A 19882-nucleotide genomic window follows, 5' to 3' on the forward strand; every position below is an offset into this window, starting at 1 on the left:
TCCTCATAGTATTTGCTCTTAAACAGCTCATAAGTTTGATTAAACAGCCTTGAAGCAATTTCCTCTGCCTGTAATTCAGCCTGGCATGTTTGGTATAACCAGAAGTCTAAAATACATATCAGTGTGTACAGGCAGAAGTTTGTAATGTTGGAACCTCTGAAGTGTTTAAGAGTGCTCCAATACAATGTTTTAAGAGGATCAATAGGTGCAGGTGTGCGGAAGTCTATCAGTGAAGTTCTGTTATCTAATATTTCTCTACAAAGACTTTATAAGCAATAACAGAATGTTACAGATGCTGTTATGTGTTGTTTCTAGTTGAGATTTAAGATACAAATCTAAGTTGTGATGTTTTCAGCATGTATGCCCTGTGTGTGTGTGTGTGTTACTGTGTCTGTGCCTGTGTGTCTGTCTGTGTCTGTATGTTAGTTTGTTATATGGTAGGTAAGTAGTTACTGACCTGTCTCCAGCGACAACACTTCCTCTTTCAGCAACTGGTGTCTCTCACCCTCTCTGTTCATTTCCTCTCTCGCTCACCTCTCACCCCCTCTGAGTTTGTTTCGCTCACTCTTCCATTGAACAGTAAAAGAAAATGTGGGTTTAGATGTCTTTTATACACTTGTGTGTGAGTCATGTAAAATCCCCTCCTAACAGAATGACTATGAAGAAGACAGTCATGCAACAAAATTTTGCTACAGAATGCCATTTATCTTATATGTAAATGCTGCCTACAGAAGATAAAAGATATTCATTTCTTGAGTTTAAACTGGTTATTTACAGTTATGTGGACTCTGATGGAAGCAAAATAGGTTGACTCAAAGATGATGGCAGCTTGACATCATGAATGTAAATCATATTTTCAAATTTGTAACACATCACAGATTTGACAGGAAAATAGATGTAATGCATGGCTGTGTTTGAACAACATGCTGGTAGAAATAAACTAAACGGTCAAATAATATTTGTCACCATCTCCTCCTATTCAAACCCAAATAAAATAAATGTCAGCCAAACTAGAGGTGTGACTTTATGGATGGTAAATCAATCTAATGGTTGGTCCACCACTTTGGTCCAAACAGAAATATCTCAACAGTTAGATGGATTGCTATGAAATGTTGTACAGACATTCATGTTCCCCAGCAGATGAATCCCACTGATTTTGATGATCCCCTGACTTTTCATCTAGTGAAACCATTTGTGGATCAGAGTCAAATGGCGCTTTTCCATTATACAGTTCTAGCACTACTTGGCTCGACTCGGCTCAACTCGACTCGGTTTGGTACCAGGAACGACCTTTGCTTCATAGAACCTCCTCAACGTGGGCACAATGGAGGGCATCGAGGCGATGTTGTACTTGCTGCTCGGTCTGTGCCTTTTGTAACACACAAAGCAAGAGAAGAGAGCTGAATCGCTGTAATGCTGTTGCAAGTATTTAAAAATGCCGGGTTCGATTCTTGTGTCGGACGGCTCATGACTCTTCTAGTGACGACACTCTCTGACCAATCAGCGGCCGGCAGTCTGTTGACGTCACATTTTAGTATCGGCTTGGCTCGCTTGGAACCTCGGCAGAGCAGGTACTAAAAAAGTACCAGGTACCAGGTATCCTGTGACTTTTCATCTAGTTTGACCATCAAGTCAAAAACTCAGTTTGCCAAACATGCCCTTTTGTTTAAAAGTATTATATATGCAAGGCCAATATTCACCTTCCTTTAGCTCTATTTTCATGAATCATCTCTCAAAGCCAAAAAAACATCTTCCCCAATTGAGGCTACAGATGAGCGATATAAGCTTCATTAACTTTTAAGAGCCAAGGTCAAAAACATCTGCTCTCTGATGTCCAGGTCTTCCTCTCTGCCTCTTCATGTCATCGACCCTCTGGGGGCTTGCCATTTCAACTCCATTTTACTGTCATCAGGCATAGCCAGATTGAGGATATCCTCAGAAAGATGGAACCCGTTCAGCACTAAAACAGCTCTGCTCAGGATTGTGAATGACCCACTGATGGCAGTTGCAGGATCTCCTTTTCTCTTGATTCTCCCCAACCTGAACGCTGTATTTGACACTGTGGATCACACTATCTCCTAGAGCACTCCTACACCAGACCCTGCACTGTAGTTGTTTCAGTTCTACCTTTCCTGTAGGACTGTGAATGTCTGACTGGGAGCATGCAGGTCTAGATCGCTCCCTGTCACCTGTGGTGTTCCACAAGGATCAGTTCTTGGCCCCATACTGTTTACCTTTACATACTCCCCCTTTGATGTGTCATCAGCAGTCATGGGATGTCTTTTCATTGCTATGCTGATGATACCCAGCTGTACATCAAAACTGCTCCTAGCCCTTATGCAGCCTCAGCACATGTTTTAAAGAGATGAAGGCCTGGATCAGCACAGATTTCCTGCAGTTAAACAGCAGCAAAACTGAAGTTCTCCTTATTGGCACTCCAGTCTAGATTCAGTCAACCCCCCATACCTTTTCTCGCTTTTGACAGCCCAGACATCCCCCTTTCCTCCTCAGTCACTGATCTGGCTATTAGGTTTGACCCTCAGCTGACTTTTCACCAAATTAGACATGTATGCAAAACCTCTTTGTAAGATGAATGTATGTTCCTGTCTCTCTAACCTTTGTTAGAGAGGGACATACCGTCATCTCCTCAAGACTGGACTACTGCCTCTTCACAGAGACTCTAGCCGGAGCATCCAGAACCTCCAGTACATTCAGAAAAACACTGCCAGGATTCTGATGAGATTGTGAAAACACAAACATATAACCCTAATATGGTTTTCATTGCACTGGCACGCACTGCTATTCACATACAAATCATCCATACTAAGAGGAACTGATTGTGCATTAAGCTGAAGATCATTTGCTAATTGTCTCAGGGACATAGAGGCAGCCTTTATGGTTACATAAGAATTAATAAAACTGTTCCAAATTTAAGATTTGTGACCACAGAGATATGTATCCAGCTGCTTCTTTATTAAGCTGTTTAAACCATCTCACTTCGCTCTCTCTATCTCACCTTCCCTACTTCCCTAAAGGCCAAACAAATAACTAAAATTGTTGATGATGTTTCACTTCCTGTTAAGAAAAACTACAGTGAACATTTTTTCCAGATCCATGTACACGTCCATGAGACATCCTGTTTTTGTTGCTGATATACATCGTTTGTCTTTGGATAAGGGCCTGTTCAAACAAAATTTGAATAGATTTTTATATGGCAATCATTTGAGACAGTAGCACAAAAAACATGTCTCAAATGTATATTCATATTTACAACCTTTTACTCAGACAGATATAAATCATCCATTTCTTATCAAGCCACCTGTGAAATAACTGAGCATTATGACTGTACAGGGTCGTGAGATGAATTTGATTTGTTTGTCGGTTATAGGAGTGTCACCAGTGGGGATTTTAAGAGAGACCCTTTTCCACTAAATGACTGATCCTGCAAGCTATCCTCATTACACTGGCCCAGAATCTCATTGCCCGTACTGTTTGCTTGTGGTAACCCTGTAACCAAGTGATACTAAACTGTTTCTGAGAAGACAAGGTGCCTCCCCATAGATTCTCATAACCTCTAAGTCAGCCTCTCTCTCCAACACTGAGAATGGCTCTGTCTGACTGTATGACTGCACACTGCAACCTCATGCAAACCGTTTTTGTTTCTTGCACTCAGTCAGTCACATATACATCACATTCCTTTGAGTGTGTTAAAAAGGAAACACATTAGAAAAGGCAGCCAGTAGTAGTAGTAGTTAAAGGGAAAAGGTAGAAAGTACATGAGGAGGCGGGGGAAGACGCAGAAACACAACAGGGGACCCCCCCTTTCACTGGAAATTCACAATGTGTAATATGCCAGCTGAGGAGGCTTCAAACCTCAATCCTTACTTCTTCTTCTGTCTGGTTTTCTATGTCTTCCTCTTACTTTAAAAGTTCAAGTTTTCATTTTCATTTTAAAAAGCGGTTATGTAGCTGTTGCTGATCAGAAAACTTCCCGTTAAACAAAGAAACATGTGTTGAAAAAAAAAGAAACTGACATCATACATCAACTCATGTCTATTTAGGTGTTGAGGGGAAATCAGATCATAATCTTCTTTTGAAGATCAAATGAAGGGACAATACATTTATCATCGCCATCACATTCACTTCACCTCATCTGCTTTCAGTTCTTTCAAAAGCTACTAATGAGGGAACCAGAATGAAACAATGTGAAAGTTTATTCTTTATGGTGGATTTTGTCTTGACAAAAGAAAGCCTTACTTTCTTTTCTCTGTGTCTTCTCTGTTTCTACACCACCAACGTACTGTACTTCTCTGTGTCACTGAGTGTTTCCACGTGGGCAACCCAAGGGCCTGATTTCTCTATTTTCCTGTCATATGTGGGATAGGCATGAGAGGCTCAACAGACATACAGCTGATATGATCTGATAAGATTGTCGTCACCTTGACTTGTTCTTTGTCCTCAAAGTTTTACATATGTGCCACACGGAAACTTTCAGAGAGATGTAACGCAGCGTGAGAAGAAGAGAACACATCTTCATATTATTACCACACCAGAACTTTTATCCAGATAAACACTGTGAGAGACAAAGTGCAACAAAGCAGAAAGCTGTCTTTTATTCTGGCTCACGGTGACATAAAAGCACTAAGTTTCCCAGATCAAAAACCCCGTGTCTAAAATTAGCTTCTTTATAGGAAGTGTGGGTGAACGTCAGAGGTGGAAAGACCAATGCTGGTTATGATTCAATTCCACAAACTAATTTAAAAACATTTCAAACTCATTTTAAATTTGTAGTATTAATTAAAATCAGTGTGGAACATAAGCTACTGTCCATAATGAAAACTTATATCTTAGAACAACAAAATGATGTCACTTTTGATTAGAAATAAACATATACAATTAATATTTTTTGAGGATTTAACTGTATTATCTGATATTTATTTAACCCTAGTAAAAAAAACAGCTGAGAACTCTTCCTCCGATCAGATACTGAGGTGAAGAAATTTCTTCCACCTAAACTGTGACGTCACTAAATATAAAGAGTCTGGGCACGGTACGATTGCCTAGGGTGAGTGTGCCCTGAGACTTTCACAGTTTCCAATGAATAGAATAGAATCTGTTTCAGAAAATGTCATACACGCATAACATGAAGTATCCAATATAAGATCTAATTTATAATAGTTTGCAATGAAGAAATAAATAAAGTAACGCTAAAGTAATGATTACTTTCATTATGGATACATCTGCAGATTATTATTTTGATTATTTGATCACCAGGTTTGTCTATACATTGATAGAAAATAGTTTAAAAATGCTCATTATTATTCTACAGAGCTTAAGGTAGTATCAGCAACAAATATATTTTAGCAGGTGCAACTAGAAAACATTATATCTGGAAATGTATTTGATCAAAAGAACATCACATGAAGGCTTTAAATAAATTTGTTTTATAGTAACTAAGAAACAAACATGACGGATAAATATTTACTGTATAAGGCAGGTTACATGTATGTAACATATTAGGTTTGGATTTTAATAATGTGATGTTAATGGTTTTGTCATGGTTGTTGTGTTGGTTCACCTGCGCAGTTCATAGCATTTTTATTATTCATACCAAATTATATAGAAGATTATAGAGGACAATATTAAGTGAGCTGCATCTGTAGACTCTATCCAACTGTTTAGGTTCCTCCCAGACATGTAAACCTACATGCAATCATAATAAACCCAGAAATGTTGTGTGGCTATTCATGAACGTGGTTCCTTTATGGGTATAAAACACAAACATTTTAGAATAGTCTCTGGGAAGATTACTCTTTTTGTTGCTCCACATTGTAACATGTCTCTTTTAATGGTCATCAAAGCTTCTATTCGTTCTATTTATGCTATAGAATTACATTTTTGGCCCTAAATCATTAACATGTGTTTTGTTTGCAATTCATTAACGAACAAAGACAAAATTATTACAGTGATAAAAAGGAAATGTGTAGTGTTTTAATCATTTACAAGATTGTCTTGCCTTCTACAAGATACCGCTTGTACACATTGTTTGAATTGGTAATAAAATGTCGGATTGGCAAAATGTTCACTGAAAACACTGCAGAAATGTTCCCTTTTTTTCCCCCCCACACATTTATCTGTCTACTTTGATCAAATGTCGACAAATGTGTCAAATTATTTAATGAATTATCGGATTCAGTTTGGACATGAATCTTTTGAGGTACTTTATGAATTTAGAGTGATATTATTAATATTATTATGAAGCAATTCCTGTCACAGAAAACTTTATCTTTAAAAAAAAGGCAAAATCCTAAAAACCACATCCAGACAGAGATGACTTATCTGAATTTTCAAATGTAAATGAGCAGCGCTGCCATCTCCTGGTGAAAACCCTCTATTGCATCATACCATCATAAAAAACCTGATTTAGTCTATAGCAGATTACAGCAGGGGAATCAGTCATCTCAAACCAAAACACTGATTTAAAGATTGATTTGAGAGCTAAGAGTATGTTTATGTTAATGTAGTATGAAATTGTAATCTATACATTAAAAGGCAATACGTCAGTGCATGCCCTTTATTGACCATTTCCAAATGTAAAGCACTTGTTGTGACGTAGTTTTAAGTAGTAGAAGTAGTTTTAAAATTAACAGCCTGATTTGAACTCTGGAGCTCAACAGATAGGGAGCTTTGAGTTTTGTAAAAGCAGAACATGTATTGAATCAATCGACCTCAATGATTATGACAGTGTTTTGGTGCAACAAGTTACCGAGAATTTAATTAGTGATTTTCAGTATGTGAGGCAACCCAAACCACTCACACTGACCCAACAGGCAGTTTAAAATTGCGCAAGCACACACTGTCTGACACCACGCACCTTTGTAAGCTGGACGACGTCTTGTGAAGCAGTGATTGGAACCCTGAGGGAGATGGCCCTCATTGAAACAATCAAACTTGTAGCTCTTCATTTTTTTTACACTCTGAGACGAATATTATATAGGGTGCACACACAGTCTGTATGCTAAGAAATGAGCAAAAGTGAGGAATTATTCAGCTTTCAGTTTCAATGGCAGTTTCTGACAGTTTGAAAGTATTTTCTTCCAACAGTTAAAAGTTATATCTCCACAACTGTAACTCCGGTAGGGTCAGTTTCTACAACCCACAGAGAGATTTTGGCACTTGGTGACAAAATCTGATTGTATTATATGGTTTCAGTTTTTTAGTTTATAAACATTTATGATCACAACTAACCATTGAATATAGCAGAATTGACATTACAATAAAAAAAGAAATATATCTAGAAATATAAAACTATACGCATCTATATGCACACATGCTCCCATACATTTACACATATGAATTTACAAATATAACCGTGCATAAAATGCCAAAAAATAACAACAAACAAGCAAACAAATAAACCCCAAGGCTTCAGCTACCCATCTTTATGCATATGCGACCGTGAGACTGATAGATGTTACAGTATGTTTTCCACTCTTAAAAACCACAGTCTCACAGTTTGGTTAATATTTACTTCCTTTATCAATTGAAACTAAGTCTAGAGCACTGTACATACTATTACAAAATCAATTTATTGAGCAAAGGGACCTTTGTTTGCAAATCATTTCCTGTCTGTCTACCATCCTTACCTGCAACATCTCTCACTGTCTGTCATCTATCATTTTAAATGTATGTAACGGAAAGTATGTGCGACTATTTAGGCGCCAAAGTTTTGTCTCAAGGGGGAAGAAGTAAACTGAACAAGCCGAGCAAACGAAGTAGGTTGTTTTGATGAGAAAGTTGTATAAAATCATAAGAACTGAAAGAATTAAATAATTTAGAAGTTTTTGGTCTTTTTAACTATATCCCAACTCAACACAACTTAATGTCAGTTTAACGGGTACATTTTGCCATTGTATGCATCTAAGGTTAATATTTGCTCACACAGTGAAGCTGAAAAAAGCTGCTTTGAAACAAAGGAAATGGACTTCATTTGTGAGAATCATATTATCGAATCTGATGCTTCTGATAGGAGGTTGGTGTCGCAATCGCACAGGAAAGAGAGAGAAAGAGAGAGAGAGAGAGAGAGAGAGAGAGAGAGAGAGAGAGAGAGAGAGAGAGAGAGAGAGAGAGAGAGAGAGAGAGAGAGAGAGAGATTGTTCTTATAACAGCCAGCAGGCACTCCCTGCTCCATTTCATCCACACACAAGGCGAATAAAGGAGGTAAGAAGCAAATTCATTAGCAACTAAATGATGAGCAACGCAGACTTTCTGACTTATTTTAATTCATGTTGCCTAAAAGCCAGATTCTAATACTCTGAATTTCACAAGCCTATAATCAAGAAACCAACAAATGCTATCAGCAACTTTGGCACAGGTTAGCGCTGCAACTGTGCATAGACCAAAGGTATGTACTTTTACATAAGTGTGTTTGCATGCATGTTCTTTTCATTCCACAAACAGGCCCAGTCTAGATGCACATAAACCCAGGGCCCTGGAGCAGCACTGACTTCAAGAAGAAAAAAAAGAACAGATTCCTTTTTCTTTAATCATTACTGCTTAATAGAACACCTGGCACAAGTACTGGGAGTGTGAACTGCATGCTTGTTTCTATTAATCACACTGTGGGGACACTAATCTGTTCACACTGCCACATTAGAGGGATGCACCTCCCATCTGGGCTCAACAGGTTGGTCCTAAACATAATAGTTAACCGTTACCTTTCGGGTAAGGTTTGGGATTATACACCAAGTGATTATGGTTAAGGTGTCAAGCAAATGTATGCAAGTCAATGCAATGTCCTGCTAAAGGGACAAAAACAACTGTGTGTGATTGTTTGGGGGAGTTGAGGAGATAGTATATGATATAGACACAGATTGAAATGCTATATTAATTTTGTTCATAAAACCTACAGTATAATTCAGCAATGTTACACATTTGAGTGAATATAAGGAAGGAAGTATGTGACGCCATATTGGTGTGTGATTTAGACATCAGCCTGCCTGTGTTTCAGGAAACTGATAAGTGAAATGCATGTTCATATGCATGGTCATGCTTGTAGAACATTTTACATCTTTGTCCATGGCAACATGATGGATTGCTTTTGTTTTATATTTCATAATGTCATAACGTCATCATGTAAATAAATAAATACTGCAAATCTTGATTCGCTAAAATCTTGTGGAAATACAGAATATAAATCCATCTCAGCAAAAAATCTGTTTTTAAAAATAGTCTTTGATCAATATTTCCACTTCAACCAGCACACTCAGATTCATATTCAATCCTGTTATCTACAAATCAGAAATATTTCCAAAATCGAAGCAAGGTTCCTCAAAAATGGAACAACTTATTCAACCCATCATTTTCTCTCATCTAGACTATTGTAATTCATTATTCACTTCTCTAAATGATGCAGCAGTTGCCTGTTACATTTGCTCCCCATCTGTTACAGAATTAAATTTAAGATACCACTAATTACTTTTAAATCCCTACATAGTCTGGCTCCGCTTTACATTTCAGAACTCCTAACGTGACCGTACCGAGATCCCTCAGATCAGGAAATCAAATGTTGTTAAACGTTCCCAGGTGCAGGCTTAAATTAAAAATTAAGGGAGACCATGCTTTTACTATTGTAGTTCCAACGCTGTGGAATAAACTCCTCCTCAGTATCAGGCCAGTTGAGTCAGTGCCTCTTTTTTAAAAAGCTTTTAAAAACCCGCTTATACAGACTGGCATTTCTTTAATATTGTGTAACTTTTTTTTAATTGTTTATGTGTTTCTTTTATATTTGTTTTATCTCTTTATGCTTGACCATTGTTTTTATTGTGTTTTCATGTATGATGTTCTTTTAATTTTGTTTTGCTTAAATGGTGTGTATTGTTTTTTGTGAAGCACCTTGTAACCTTGGCTTGGAAATCTACGTTACCATTTTATTAAAGATCTGTCCTCAAACTATTTCAGCTCATCTCCAGTTTGACATCACCACAATGGCTGAGATGAATGGCACACAGTTTCCTGTGAAACAAATCCCAACCAGCCTCAACACATCCAGAGACTCTTGGCAGGACGATGCAATCAGGGGAGTCCAAATGGCAGCTACCTTGCTCATTTTCCTGGTGAGAGATCCTATCTGACCCCAGAGTCACCCTAATCCATAAATATTCTACAATGTTATTTTATTGTAACAAAAAAGCGGTTGTGGTTCTCTGCCCAACTCCAGCAAGTCAGTAGTTCTGGCCAATATATAATCCACCACATAACGCCCCCATAAAACCACAACTTGTTTTTACTCTCCAGTTTTTGTACAGATTAAATCCACAAGGTTTAGAGGTGCTGGAGGGCAGATATCTTTACCCTTGTACACAGCCACACTAGCTGTTCCCCCATGGTTCCAATTTTTATGCTCAGCAAAGATAATTGACTGCTGGCTATAGCTTCGTATTTCACTGACAGATGGTTTGATATTCTCATTTAACTCTTGGCAAAAGACAAATAAAGGGCTTTTCAATTTTGCAGAATGTCAAAATATTGCAATACAAGTGAGTCATCAATAATGTAATTAACAACTGGTCTTCTTGGTTCCTTTAGGTTGGCATACCTCTGAATGGGCTGGTGGTTTGGGCACTTGGACTGCGGAGTCAGCGTCACCTGGTACGCAGAGGCAGCGGTGAAGAGACACGTGCCGCCAGCAGTTTCCGTATCTATGTATTGAACCTGGCCCTGGCCGACCTGGTGCTGCTCCTGCGTACCCCCCTCATGCTTGGCTACCTCGCTCACAACAACAGTTGGCCATTTGGCATTGTCTTCTGCCACCTGGTCATGTTCTTCCGAGGTCTGGGGTTGTACGCCTCAGCTTTCCTCCTCTGTGCTGTGGCTCTGGAGCGATGCCTGTGTCTACTGAAGCCTGTGTGGGCTCGACTACGCCGCCCCTCCTGGGCTGTTCCTCTGGTTTGTGGCATCTTATGGCTGTTAGCAACCGTCCTGTCTGCACCCTACCTCTACAGCGCCACCCTGAAAGAAATCAACGGGACATACCAGTGCATTGAGAAGGGAAAGTTTGACATGGGCTTGTTTGTCACAGAGACTGTAGCAGGTTTCATTTTGCCCTTGCTTGTGTTCTTAGGAAGTAATTTGGCTGTTGTGCTCACCATTCATCAAGCAATGCCCTCAACACCAACCTCATCCAGCCCTTCAAATGCTCGCAAGATGGCAAGGATGTACCAAGTGCTCTTTTTCACAATGCTCCTCTTCCTCACTTGCTGGGTACCCTACTTTGTTTGTCGGTTCCTGCGGGCCCTGGCTGACATACAATCTGAACTGTATAAAAGAGCAACTATTGCAACATACTACTCTCTGTTCCTGGTGTACAGCAAGAGTGCTCTAAACCCTGTGCTGTATGTGTTTGCTGCTCGAGGCTTAGGCCGTGCTATCCGAGCTTCACTGGTCTCCACTATTGAACGACTTTTCAATGATGACTCCATGGAATCCATACGAAGGAAGTCACTTAAGAACTCCCAGATGTAGCCAAGAGGTCAACAATGTTGAAATTTAATTAAACAAAGGTTAAAAACTTTAAAATATACACACGCCTTTGCATTTTAAAGAAGTTGTTACATGTAATTTAAATTGGTTGACCCTTTTCCATTTGGGCAAAAAGTTCCACAACTTCTTCATCTGTTTTACAGTTTTACAATAGTAAAAAAAAGTCAACTATACTATTGACTGTCTTCTCAATGGAAGAGCGGAGAGGAGGCTGGCGTTGACTATATTATTATCATTGCTCACCAGTAACATTTTTGGATATTTTTCTTCTTTACCATCACTCGGGGACTCCTGTTTCTGTTCATCGGTGCCACCGTGAAGTATTCACTTGGACAGCCTCTCAGTTTTTCCTGGTGAAGTCAGTCTCTATGCCTGGCCCTGGAACCCACATCTTCCTCCTTCAATTCACAGAATGTAACGAGGCCACTCTACAAATTCAAATTGCCTCCTTCTCCCCAAGACTATACTCAGCACTTTTAAGAGACTTTTAAAAAAAGAAATGTATTTTTAATAGATCTTTTGTCTTTTAATTATTTTCTGATGTTTTATGTTTGTTTTGTCTTGTAGCACTTTGAGCTTTGCTTTGTAAATGTAAAGTGCTTTATAAATTAAATGTATTATCATTATTATTATTATTATATTAGATTAACCAAAATGTGAACTCTTTAAGCACTAAGGGGCTGAGTTACTGTAAAGCAAGGTATCCAATTTAGGCCAGTGTTTCCCAAATGAGTCTGAAAGCCACAGCAAATAAAGAAGTTAGTAGTGTTACACTCCAGATAAGTAGAGATATTTTGATCAAACCTTAAGGAGAGCTTAGTTGGATCATAGTTCGATTACACCCGTTTCCGTCTCTTCACCTCCTAACACACTTTGTGACAGAAATTTCCCTCCAATGGATAAACATTTAATTTAGAGACCTGGACTGATGATGCCTAGGCAATTTCAACATTTCAGATAAAGACAGAAGAAACAAAACAGTGAATCAGGCTGGGTTTCTCTACTGCCAGCCAAGAATAAGAAACTATGTGGACACGAATGTCATTTGACAAAGTTAATGACTGAGACTCCAAAAATGCTGCTTCTGTTACAACACGCTGAAGGCTGGACCATAATTGGGCATGTAAATGAAATCGTGAATCATCTTGTCCATTTGTTAGTTGGCAGGAAACGCCTTCATGGTAAATAACAAGCCAATGTCAACATATCATACTTTTATTGCCAATTCCTTTGCCCCAGGGTAACATCCCACATGTGGAGGGCTCAGAGTCAGAGTCAAGGTTGTATGCTCTGTCTCTGTATGGTCCAAGGAATGTAATACAGGTTGTACCTTATCAAAATCAACAATGACTCAGATCCACTCCTAGATGGACGTAATAAAGTGGTTGCTCAATGTATTTCTGTAGACTCTTTAAGGACTGAAACACAACATGCGGAAAAGGGTCATTATCTCATTGTAAATGCACCTTTTTATGCTAAGATAGCTTTACTAATGTTTGTTCTTAATAAAATCACACATGTTAATTGTTCATACATTGTTGAAAAAGGGAAAATCTTAATTAATTTGTAGCACTTTACATTTATTTCCTTTCTACATTAAAACATGAATAAACAAAAGTCATTTTCTTTAAATGTGAAGTATTCAATGACTTAAGAGACCAGCACCCACTTTATATCTGTCTACACTCATCAGATGCACTCATCTTAAAAGGTCCAATAGGTAAGAATTTAAGTGATATAATATCTGACTTTTCCCCTAGAAAACCAATACATCCTCAGTTTATTTATAATTTACATATGGAATTTAATACTGTCTCTCTGCACACTGGTCTGCACTTTCGCTTTGTGTTTGTTGAAGAGGCATTGACTGTGGTATGAGAGTTTACTTGCTGGGAGTCGACTGAGCAGTTAACAGATTCTACTATGATCAGTTGTGTCCCTGCCAGGTAGCTAACCTGTCAGCAGTTTATAGATATCAAGATGATGATTTGGCAGGAAAAAACAAACAGCAGAAACATCTGAAATATGTACAGTATCTGTGCTCTGCTTAGTCTGTACTAACAGTCAATAGCAATGTACAAAACTGTCAGTCTTGCAGGTGGCTCTGACTGTGGTTTCTTGGGTTCAAAAGTCACACAAAGTGGAACTGAGTAACATCAAGACCAAGTAATACTTCCCCAAAAGTACAAAACAATATTTAAAAAAATCTGCATACATTTTCAAACGTGTTAGATCTGTATATAATATTTCTTTTTTTAATTATTTTCTGCACAGAGTAAGGAGAGTTTTAGCTAGGTTTCCTTTGAACAAGGAGCACCAGTGCCAGGGATGAATGGTGGGAGGTCAAGGTTGAGCAGCTGATCAGCATGTTTGTGTGCTTGCATAAATAGTGCCTGGGCATCCTGAATGGCGTCCGATTTCTGCAAGATTTCTCCCAGTTTTTGTGCAGCAGTCTCATAGTCTGTGTCTGGTATCATTTTTCTCATCTGAGCCTGAGAAAAACAGAAAAATGAAGTGCTGCTGTGTGATTTAGTGCGTCTCTGGTAAATGTGGAATATTATGACAGTCATGTAAATTGTTATCTGACACAAAAACAAAGCTTTAACCTGTAGCTGATAAAAAACAACAGACGTTATAGATACCCTTATGTCACATTCTCTCTGTGCCTTTCGTAAGACTTTCACAATTTTCTTTCAAAATTGCACTAGACCTTCCTGTTCCTGTTGTAGTGTAGTGGAAGTGCATACTAAGACATTTTGAAATCTAATTCACAAAAAAAAGGAAAAAAAGGTGCTGAAAAATATGAAAAGTTTGTTGTGCAACAGGTCTGTGTCATACCTGACATTGTGAAAGTGTGACACTGTTCATGTTTACCTCTAATGTGGTTTGATCCTTTTGTAGAGGTAGAGGATGTAGGTTGAGGACTGCTTGCTCAGTTATCTGTAAGATCTGAAACAGGAAGGAAGGATTAAAGAAAAGTCAGACAGATTTACTGTAGTTTACTACATTTATTTCAGGGACCATGTACAAAATACATTGATCTCAAACAAAGAGAAAATATGCTTTGTACCAGATTTAGCTACCTAATTTCCGTCTGTAGCCCCTGGACAGGTGAACAGAGATGTGTGTAGACTTACTTATGTCAAAGCGGCTGATATTTGTGAGGTTTCCCACTGCTGTTTCTGGGTCACCTCAATACTGATGTCAACAGTAATGAAATGACCTATTTAATGTATTAAAATCTTAAAAACCCTTTTGCCAGAGTTAATAAAAAATTTAAAATATATATTAAAGAAGGAGTGTTTGGCCAATAGCTATGTTATGTAGGTAATACACAAAGACAGATTTTTAAAGTGATTATTTTAAAGAATTTCTCATCCAAACAATCCACATAATGTCTGCAAGTCCAAGTATGGGCAGACTGAAAGAGGATCTGATGGATAGATTCAGTAGACCAGTAGAGGGATGGATACAAGGAAAGCCAGACCAATAATTATACCGCCTTGTCACAACATTTGTTCTTCTTGCCTCCAAATGTAAATATTGAGTTAAAAAGTCACTCATCACAAGTGTAAAAAACCCTACCTTGTTTTACCAAGGAATATGGAGAAAATTAATACCAGATACCATAAATTTAGTACACAGTTACACTGTTACGTTTATGCTGGTTTTATTTGCTGTTGTATGAATGTTTCGCACCTCTTTAGCTTTATCCTCCTCATCTTCCACACTTGCTCTGAGTGTGCTGCATGTGTGCTCTAAAGAGACGGTCTGTTCCTCTGTCTTCTCGAGAGCACTGACCACATCCATCAAGTCTTCCTGAAAACCCAGAAACACAGTGAGACATCAAGTAACACGAACAGAAACCACTTCCACTGATATATCAGATTATTAAATACGCCGATTTACACACATATCCGTATGCACTTTTCAAGGTAGTTTCACTGTATAGCAGCCTCAGAAGGAGAATATACATTTTCAAAACGTATATTATTTTATTATTGGATTACCTTGTCGTTTATTGTATTTTTATTATTGATTAATTCCTCAATTATTTTTGGGATAATCTATTAAACATTTTATCTTATTTTTGTCCAACCAACAAAGGTACAAAGGTTTACTATTTCAAATTGTGGAGAAATGAGTGGAAAATAGTGGAGAAAAGCTGCAAATCTGAAGCTGAAACCTATGGAGGCGTAAAAAATTCAATTGAGAAAAAAATACCTGCTCTGTTTTTCTGAATTAATAAGATAACTCAAAATCCCAGGAGAGGCTCTCTGGGCTTTTTTGGTTCATCATTTAGCCTCTCGTGGTCTTGTCATTTAAAGTATTTGCCTGTTCTGTTCATCACAAGCAATAAAATAGATTGCCTATCATAAAACTGTGTCTATTTTAAACAAAAACTTATTTGTACATTGTTAAATGTGGTCTATACGGTAAAATATCAAAGTACACACACACACACACAATTATGGTTATGGATTAATTATAAGTCAGTAGCCGGGTTTACATGGAGCCTAATATTCCGATTAGAATTGGTTTAGAAGCACAAACCGAATGAAAATGTTCCATGTAAACACCTCAATCGGAATAAACAGGCCCAAACCGAATGGAATTTCATTTGGTTTCAGAGGGGTAGAATATTCCTTTTCCCAAACCGATCAAAGGTAAAAGTTTATCATGTAAACGGTGAAACGGAAAATTTGTGTCACTGCGTTGTTTCTGCGCATGCTCCGCCTTGACGTAGCCTAAATGCACAGTGATGTTTCCTCACTTGTAGATATGGCGGATTCCAAGTAGAGCAACTGGTCCACGGCGGAGAGCTTGCTTCTAATTCAAACTCAAAAAAAAAAATTGTATTATCGCACATTTAGATGGAAGAAAAACAAGAAATACTGAACTGTTCAAAAAAGTCCATGAAAAACTGAACGAAGCCGGGATAGACCATAAACAACAGCAACTAATGTGCTAATCAGTTGACAGATCTCCATCTTTGGTGAATCACGTGATGTTTACATCAATCTTTGCATGTCACACAGCTGAAAAACGTCTGTTTTGATTAAATGCGGTGGCGCATGTAAACACCAGATCGGAATAGATCACGTCACATGTAAACAGTTGTCCTGAAATCTTCAATCGGAATAAAAAAAAGTTTCCATGTATACCTGCCTAATTAGTAGATGATTGTATGATAATGTTTTTTTGGTGCTTCTTAATTTATTCAAAGATTGGTCAAATTTGACCCGCAAACACTAAGGGTGTAAACACTTTTCAAACACAAAAGGAGGGTTCAGTAATCGATAGATGGTATCGTTATTAGTTTGTCGACTTTTTTTTATTTGGAATTTCCACAAACAGGATTTTGAGGTATCTCGTTAATTCATTAAAACAGAGCAGAATTACTTTTCTCAAATGAATGAATGCAAAACAGCACACATGAAGTAGCAACGTCTTACTATGCCCTCCTCCTAACCCACACACAGGGTGTCTCACCTCCAGCGAGTGCAGAGTTTTCTTTCCAGCCACAGACTTCTTGGCCTCCTCCTGGTGGCGGTGAGATGAATGATCCAATTCTTTTTGATTCTGCACTTGAACTTTGAGATGTGCACAGTGAGTAAGGAACCTGGTTTGGAAAATATATCAGCAAAAGTGTTAACTGCCAAAAATAAAGGGCACCTTGGTACATATTTGGCAATTTAAGGTTCTCTCTTCAAAACTTTGAGTGGATGATCTTTGAATCAATACTGGTGGATCAGATTGAGGATTGGGCTGGGAGAAAACCCAATGTTAGTTTTCCAATGTAATGTGAAACAGTGGAACACAGTTCACTGCATTGAACATTATATTTGGCAATTGTATTAAAATGCAGCATAGACAAATATCACCCACCTTTTATCATCTCAAGTTTGTTTTTTTTGCAACCCACGACAACACTATCTTAAAAACTTTATAATGACAATTTACTTGATTAAAGGACACAGTAAGAATAACTCAAAGCAGATTAAAACTAGAAGCAATGCCGTGCAACAAAACTAATCACAAAATTAATGTATCACAAGTTATATGCCGCTATACACATTAAGCCTAATGAATAGTGGATGAAGTGTCACTTTCCATGTTTTTTTCTCTTACCATAATATATGATAACACTTGAAATCAAGGACAATCTCTTGCTGAAATACATGCCCATAGCATTACAGCACCTTCCTTTAGAGACACAGCCAACAACCTTCTCCTACTGATTAAACATATAACTGGAGGAGTTAGTGAATATCTAACCATTACAAAGCATTACTGCCATTTATTTACATCCAAATTTGCACATTCTTCCTCACCTGTTTTTCACTATGTTTAGATGCTCCTGGCTCTCTTTCTTTTCTGTCCGTCTCAAGGCAAGAGTTGATCTGTGGACACAGAAAAAAGTGTCATTGCAAAGTTGATTTATTTTTCTATATTTTCTATTATTAATGAGCACTAATTGAAAAAAATACATATTATACATACATATGTCAATAATAATGAAAATAATGCCTTTCAGAGTAACAACATGAGCCACACAGGTAGTAAAAGTGCTCATTTACATGGTGATACTCACAGTATGGACATGTTCATTAAGTTCTCCAGAGCAATGATGGCTGACTTTGATAAGTTTTCCTGACTTTTGACTTTTTTGGGGACTGAAGATGATCCTTCAGCTATTCAAGACACAGACAGGAGTACCACAAAAAGAGAAAAACATCAGGGTTAGTGAAAATCTTACAGCTAACTTACTGCATCAATATCATTGGAGCTAGCTGCATCATACACAGACATGATGACAAATAAAGTGTCTTAGTATGGTTTTGGGCCACTACACAATACCACAAAAGCTTCAGTGTCTTGGCATTGATTCAACAGTCTCTGAACTCTACTGGAGGGATAAACACCATTCTTCCAAAAAATATTCCCTAATTTGGTGTTTTAATTATGAAGGGTGGAAAGCTGTGTCTAACACATCGGTCTCCCACACATTGTCAACTGGATTGATTCACATTATTTTCATACTCGTCATACCATTCAGTGACCCCTCGTGACATATGACTGGGGGCATTGTCTTCCTTGAAGAGACCACTCTCATCAGGACAGAAATGTTAAAACACAAGATGTGGCAGATGGCCACCCACTTAGAGCCTGGGTCTGCCTGAGATTTATTCCCGTTAAAAGGGAGTTTTTCCTTGCCGCTGTCGCCAAGTGCTTGCTCATGTGGGAATTTTGGGTCTCTTTAATCTAAATTTAAATAGTATGCACCTAGACCTGCTCTATATGTAAAGTGCTTTGAGATTACTTTTGATTGATTGATTGATTGACTTAGGGCAGCTGTGATTTGCAGTGACCCTGCTCTCTAAGGGGACAAGAGGACCCAAATCATGTTGGCAAAATGCCCCCTACATCACAAAAGAGTTACCGGATCCCCTCACGGTAGGGGATCAGAACAGTGCCTATGGTTTTTGGATCAAATGTGCATTTATCTTTGTAATGACACAGTCACAGTGACCATCTTTCAAAGTCACTTAGATATTTTTCTCTTGCCAGACATGAAATCAGAATACACTGGCTCTGCTCAGCTATTTTTATAAATGACTGAGAGCATGATTTAATGTTATGGTTGCTTAATTGTACCATGTAGAGCACCTGTGTAGAAACACCTGCATTCATCGTGTTACTCTTCTAATTTATTCAGGGTTTTTTCCTTTGACACACGTCTGTATTCGTACATCTTAAGAAACAGGACACTGGACTAAAATAGCTGCTTTAACCTTTCCGTTTCTGTGCTGTTTTTGGGTGAGTGCTGTTGCCATGGTGACCGTCACTCGGCTCCGGATCCTGTAGTAACACACATTGGAGCGGATGGAACAGATTAAGTTTAGCAGATAGCGAGTTAACCAAAGTGATAATAAACTGATGCAGACATGTGAGGGCTTTCATTATCTTACCCGATGCTGCGGTGCTTGTTTACTCGTCGTCTTGTCTGATTTTGTCTTGTTTTTCAGGTTTGGTACTTTTGATGCGGCCCGGTTAGAGCCTCGCGCGGGCTTCATATCTGAGTTGACTTACGTAAATGTAGCTAATATAACAGCTAACGTTAATGTAATAACGCTCGGCTCGGCTAAATAAACCAACACCAGCAGTAAAGTATTGACGTTAGATATATAATGAGTCTTTGTGGTGAAAAGGAAGCATCTAAAACAAGTTAATCTCAAACAAACTGGACGTGTTTCCGATTTCGCGCTGTTGTTTTCGAACAGTTCAATGCGCAACACGCATGCGCGAAATTTGTATTTGGTTTAGTTATACCCTAAGT

The 19882-nt window shown here is 38.3% G+C and overlaps 2 protein-coding genes across 3 annotated transcripts; one reads left to right on the forward strand and one right to left on the reverse strand.

The window, feature by feature from the left end:
• Positions 1 to 8232: 8232 nt before the first annotated feature.
• On the forward strand, positions 8233 to 13148 carry LOC133978340 (prostaglandin D2 receptor 2). 2 transcript variants are annotated; one of them, XM_062416651.1, is made up of 3 exons: positions 8233 to 8686; positions 9961 to 10115; positions 10588 to 13148. In XM_062416651.1, exons 2-3 carry the CDS (start codon positions 9987 to 9989, stop codon positions 11521 to 11523), a joined length of 1065 nt encoding a protein of 354 aa, XP_062272635.1. In that variant the 5' UTR covers positions 8233 to 8686; positions 9961 to 9986; the 3' UTR covers positions 11524 to 13148. The 2 variants fall into 2 exon arrangements, with proteins under 2 accessions (XP_062272635.1, XP_062272634.1); XM_062416650.1 differs by lacking the exon at positions 8233 to 8686 and having other exon boundaries at positions 9915 to 10115.
• A 490-nt stretch (positions 13149 to 13638) lies between these two features.
• Positions 13639 to 19797, reverse strand: cenpq (centromere protein Q). Its single transcript, XM_062418875.1, has 8 exons — positions 19515 to 19797; positions 19338 to 19404; positions 18137 to 18236; positions 17877 to 17945; positions 17035 to 17164; positions 15241 to 15360; positions 14416 to 14490; positions 13639 to 14033 (listed from the first exon to the last, which is right to left on the reverse strand). The coding sequence occupies exons 1-8, from the start codon at positions 19617 to 19619 to the stop codon at positions 13833 to 13835; spliced, it is 867 nt and encodes a 288-aa protein (XP_062274859.1). The 5' UTR covers positions 19620 to 19797; the 3' UTR covers positions 13639 to 13832.
• Positions 19798 to 19882: the final 85 nt, after the last annotated feature.

This window comes from Scomber scombrus, chromosome 1, assembly GCF_963691925.1.
Source record: "Scomber scombrus chromosome 1, fScoSco1.1, whole genome shotgun sequence".
NCBI classification, from domain to species: domain Eukaryota; kingdom Metazoa; phylum Chordata; class Actinopteri; order Scombriformes; family Scombridae; genus Scomber; species Scomber scombrus.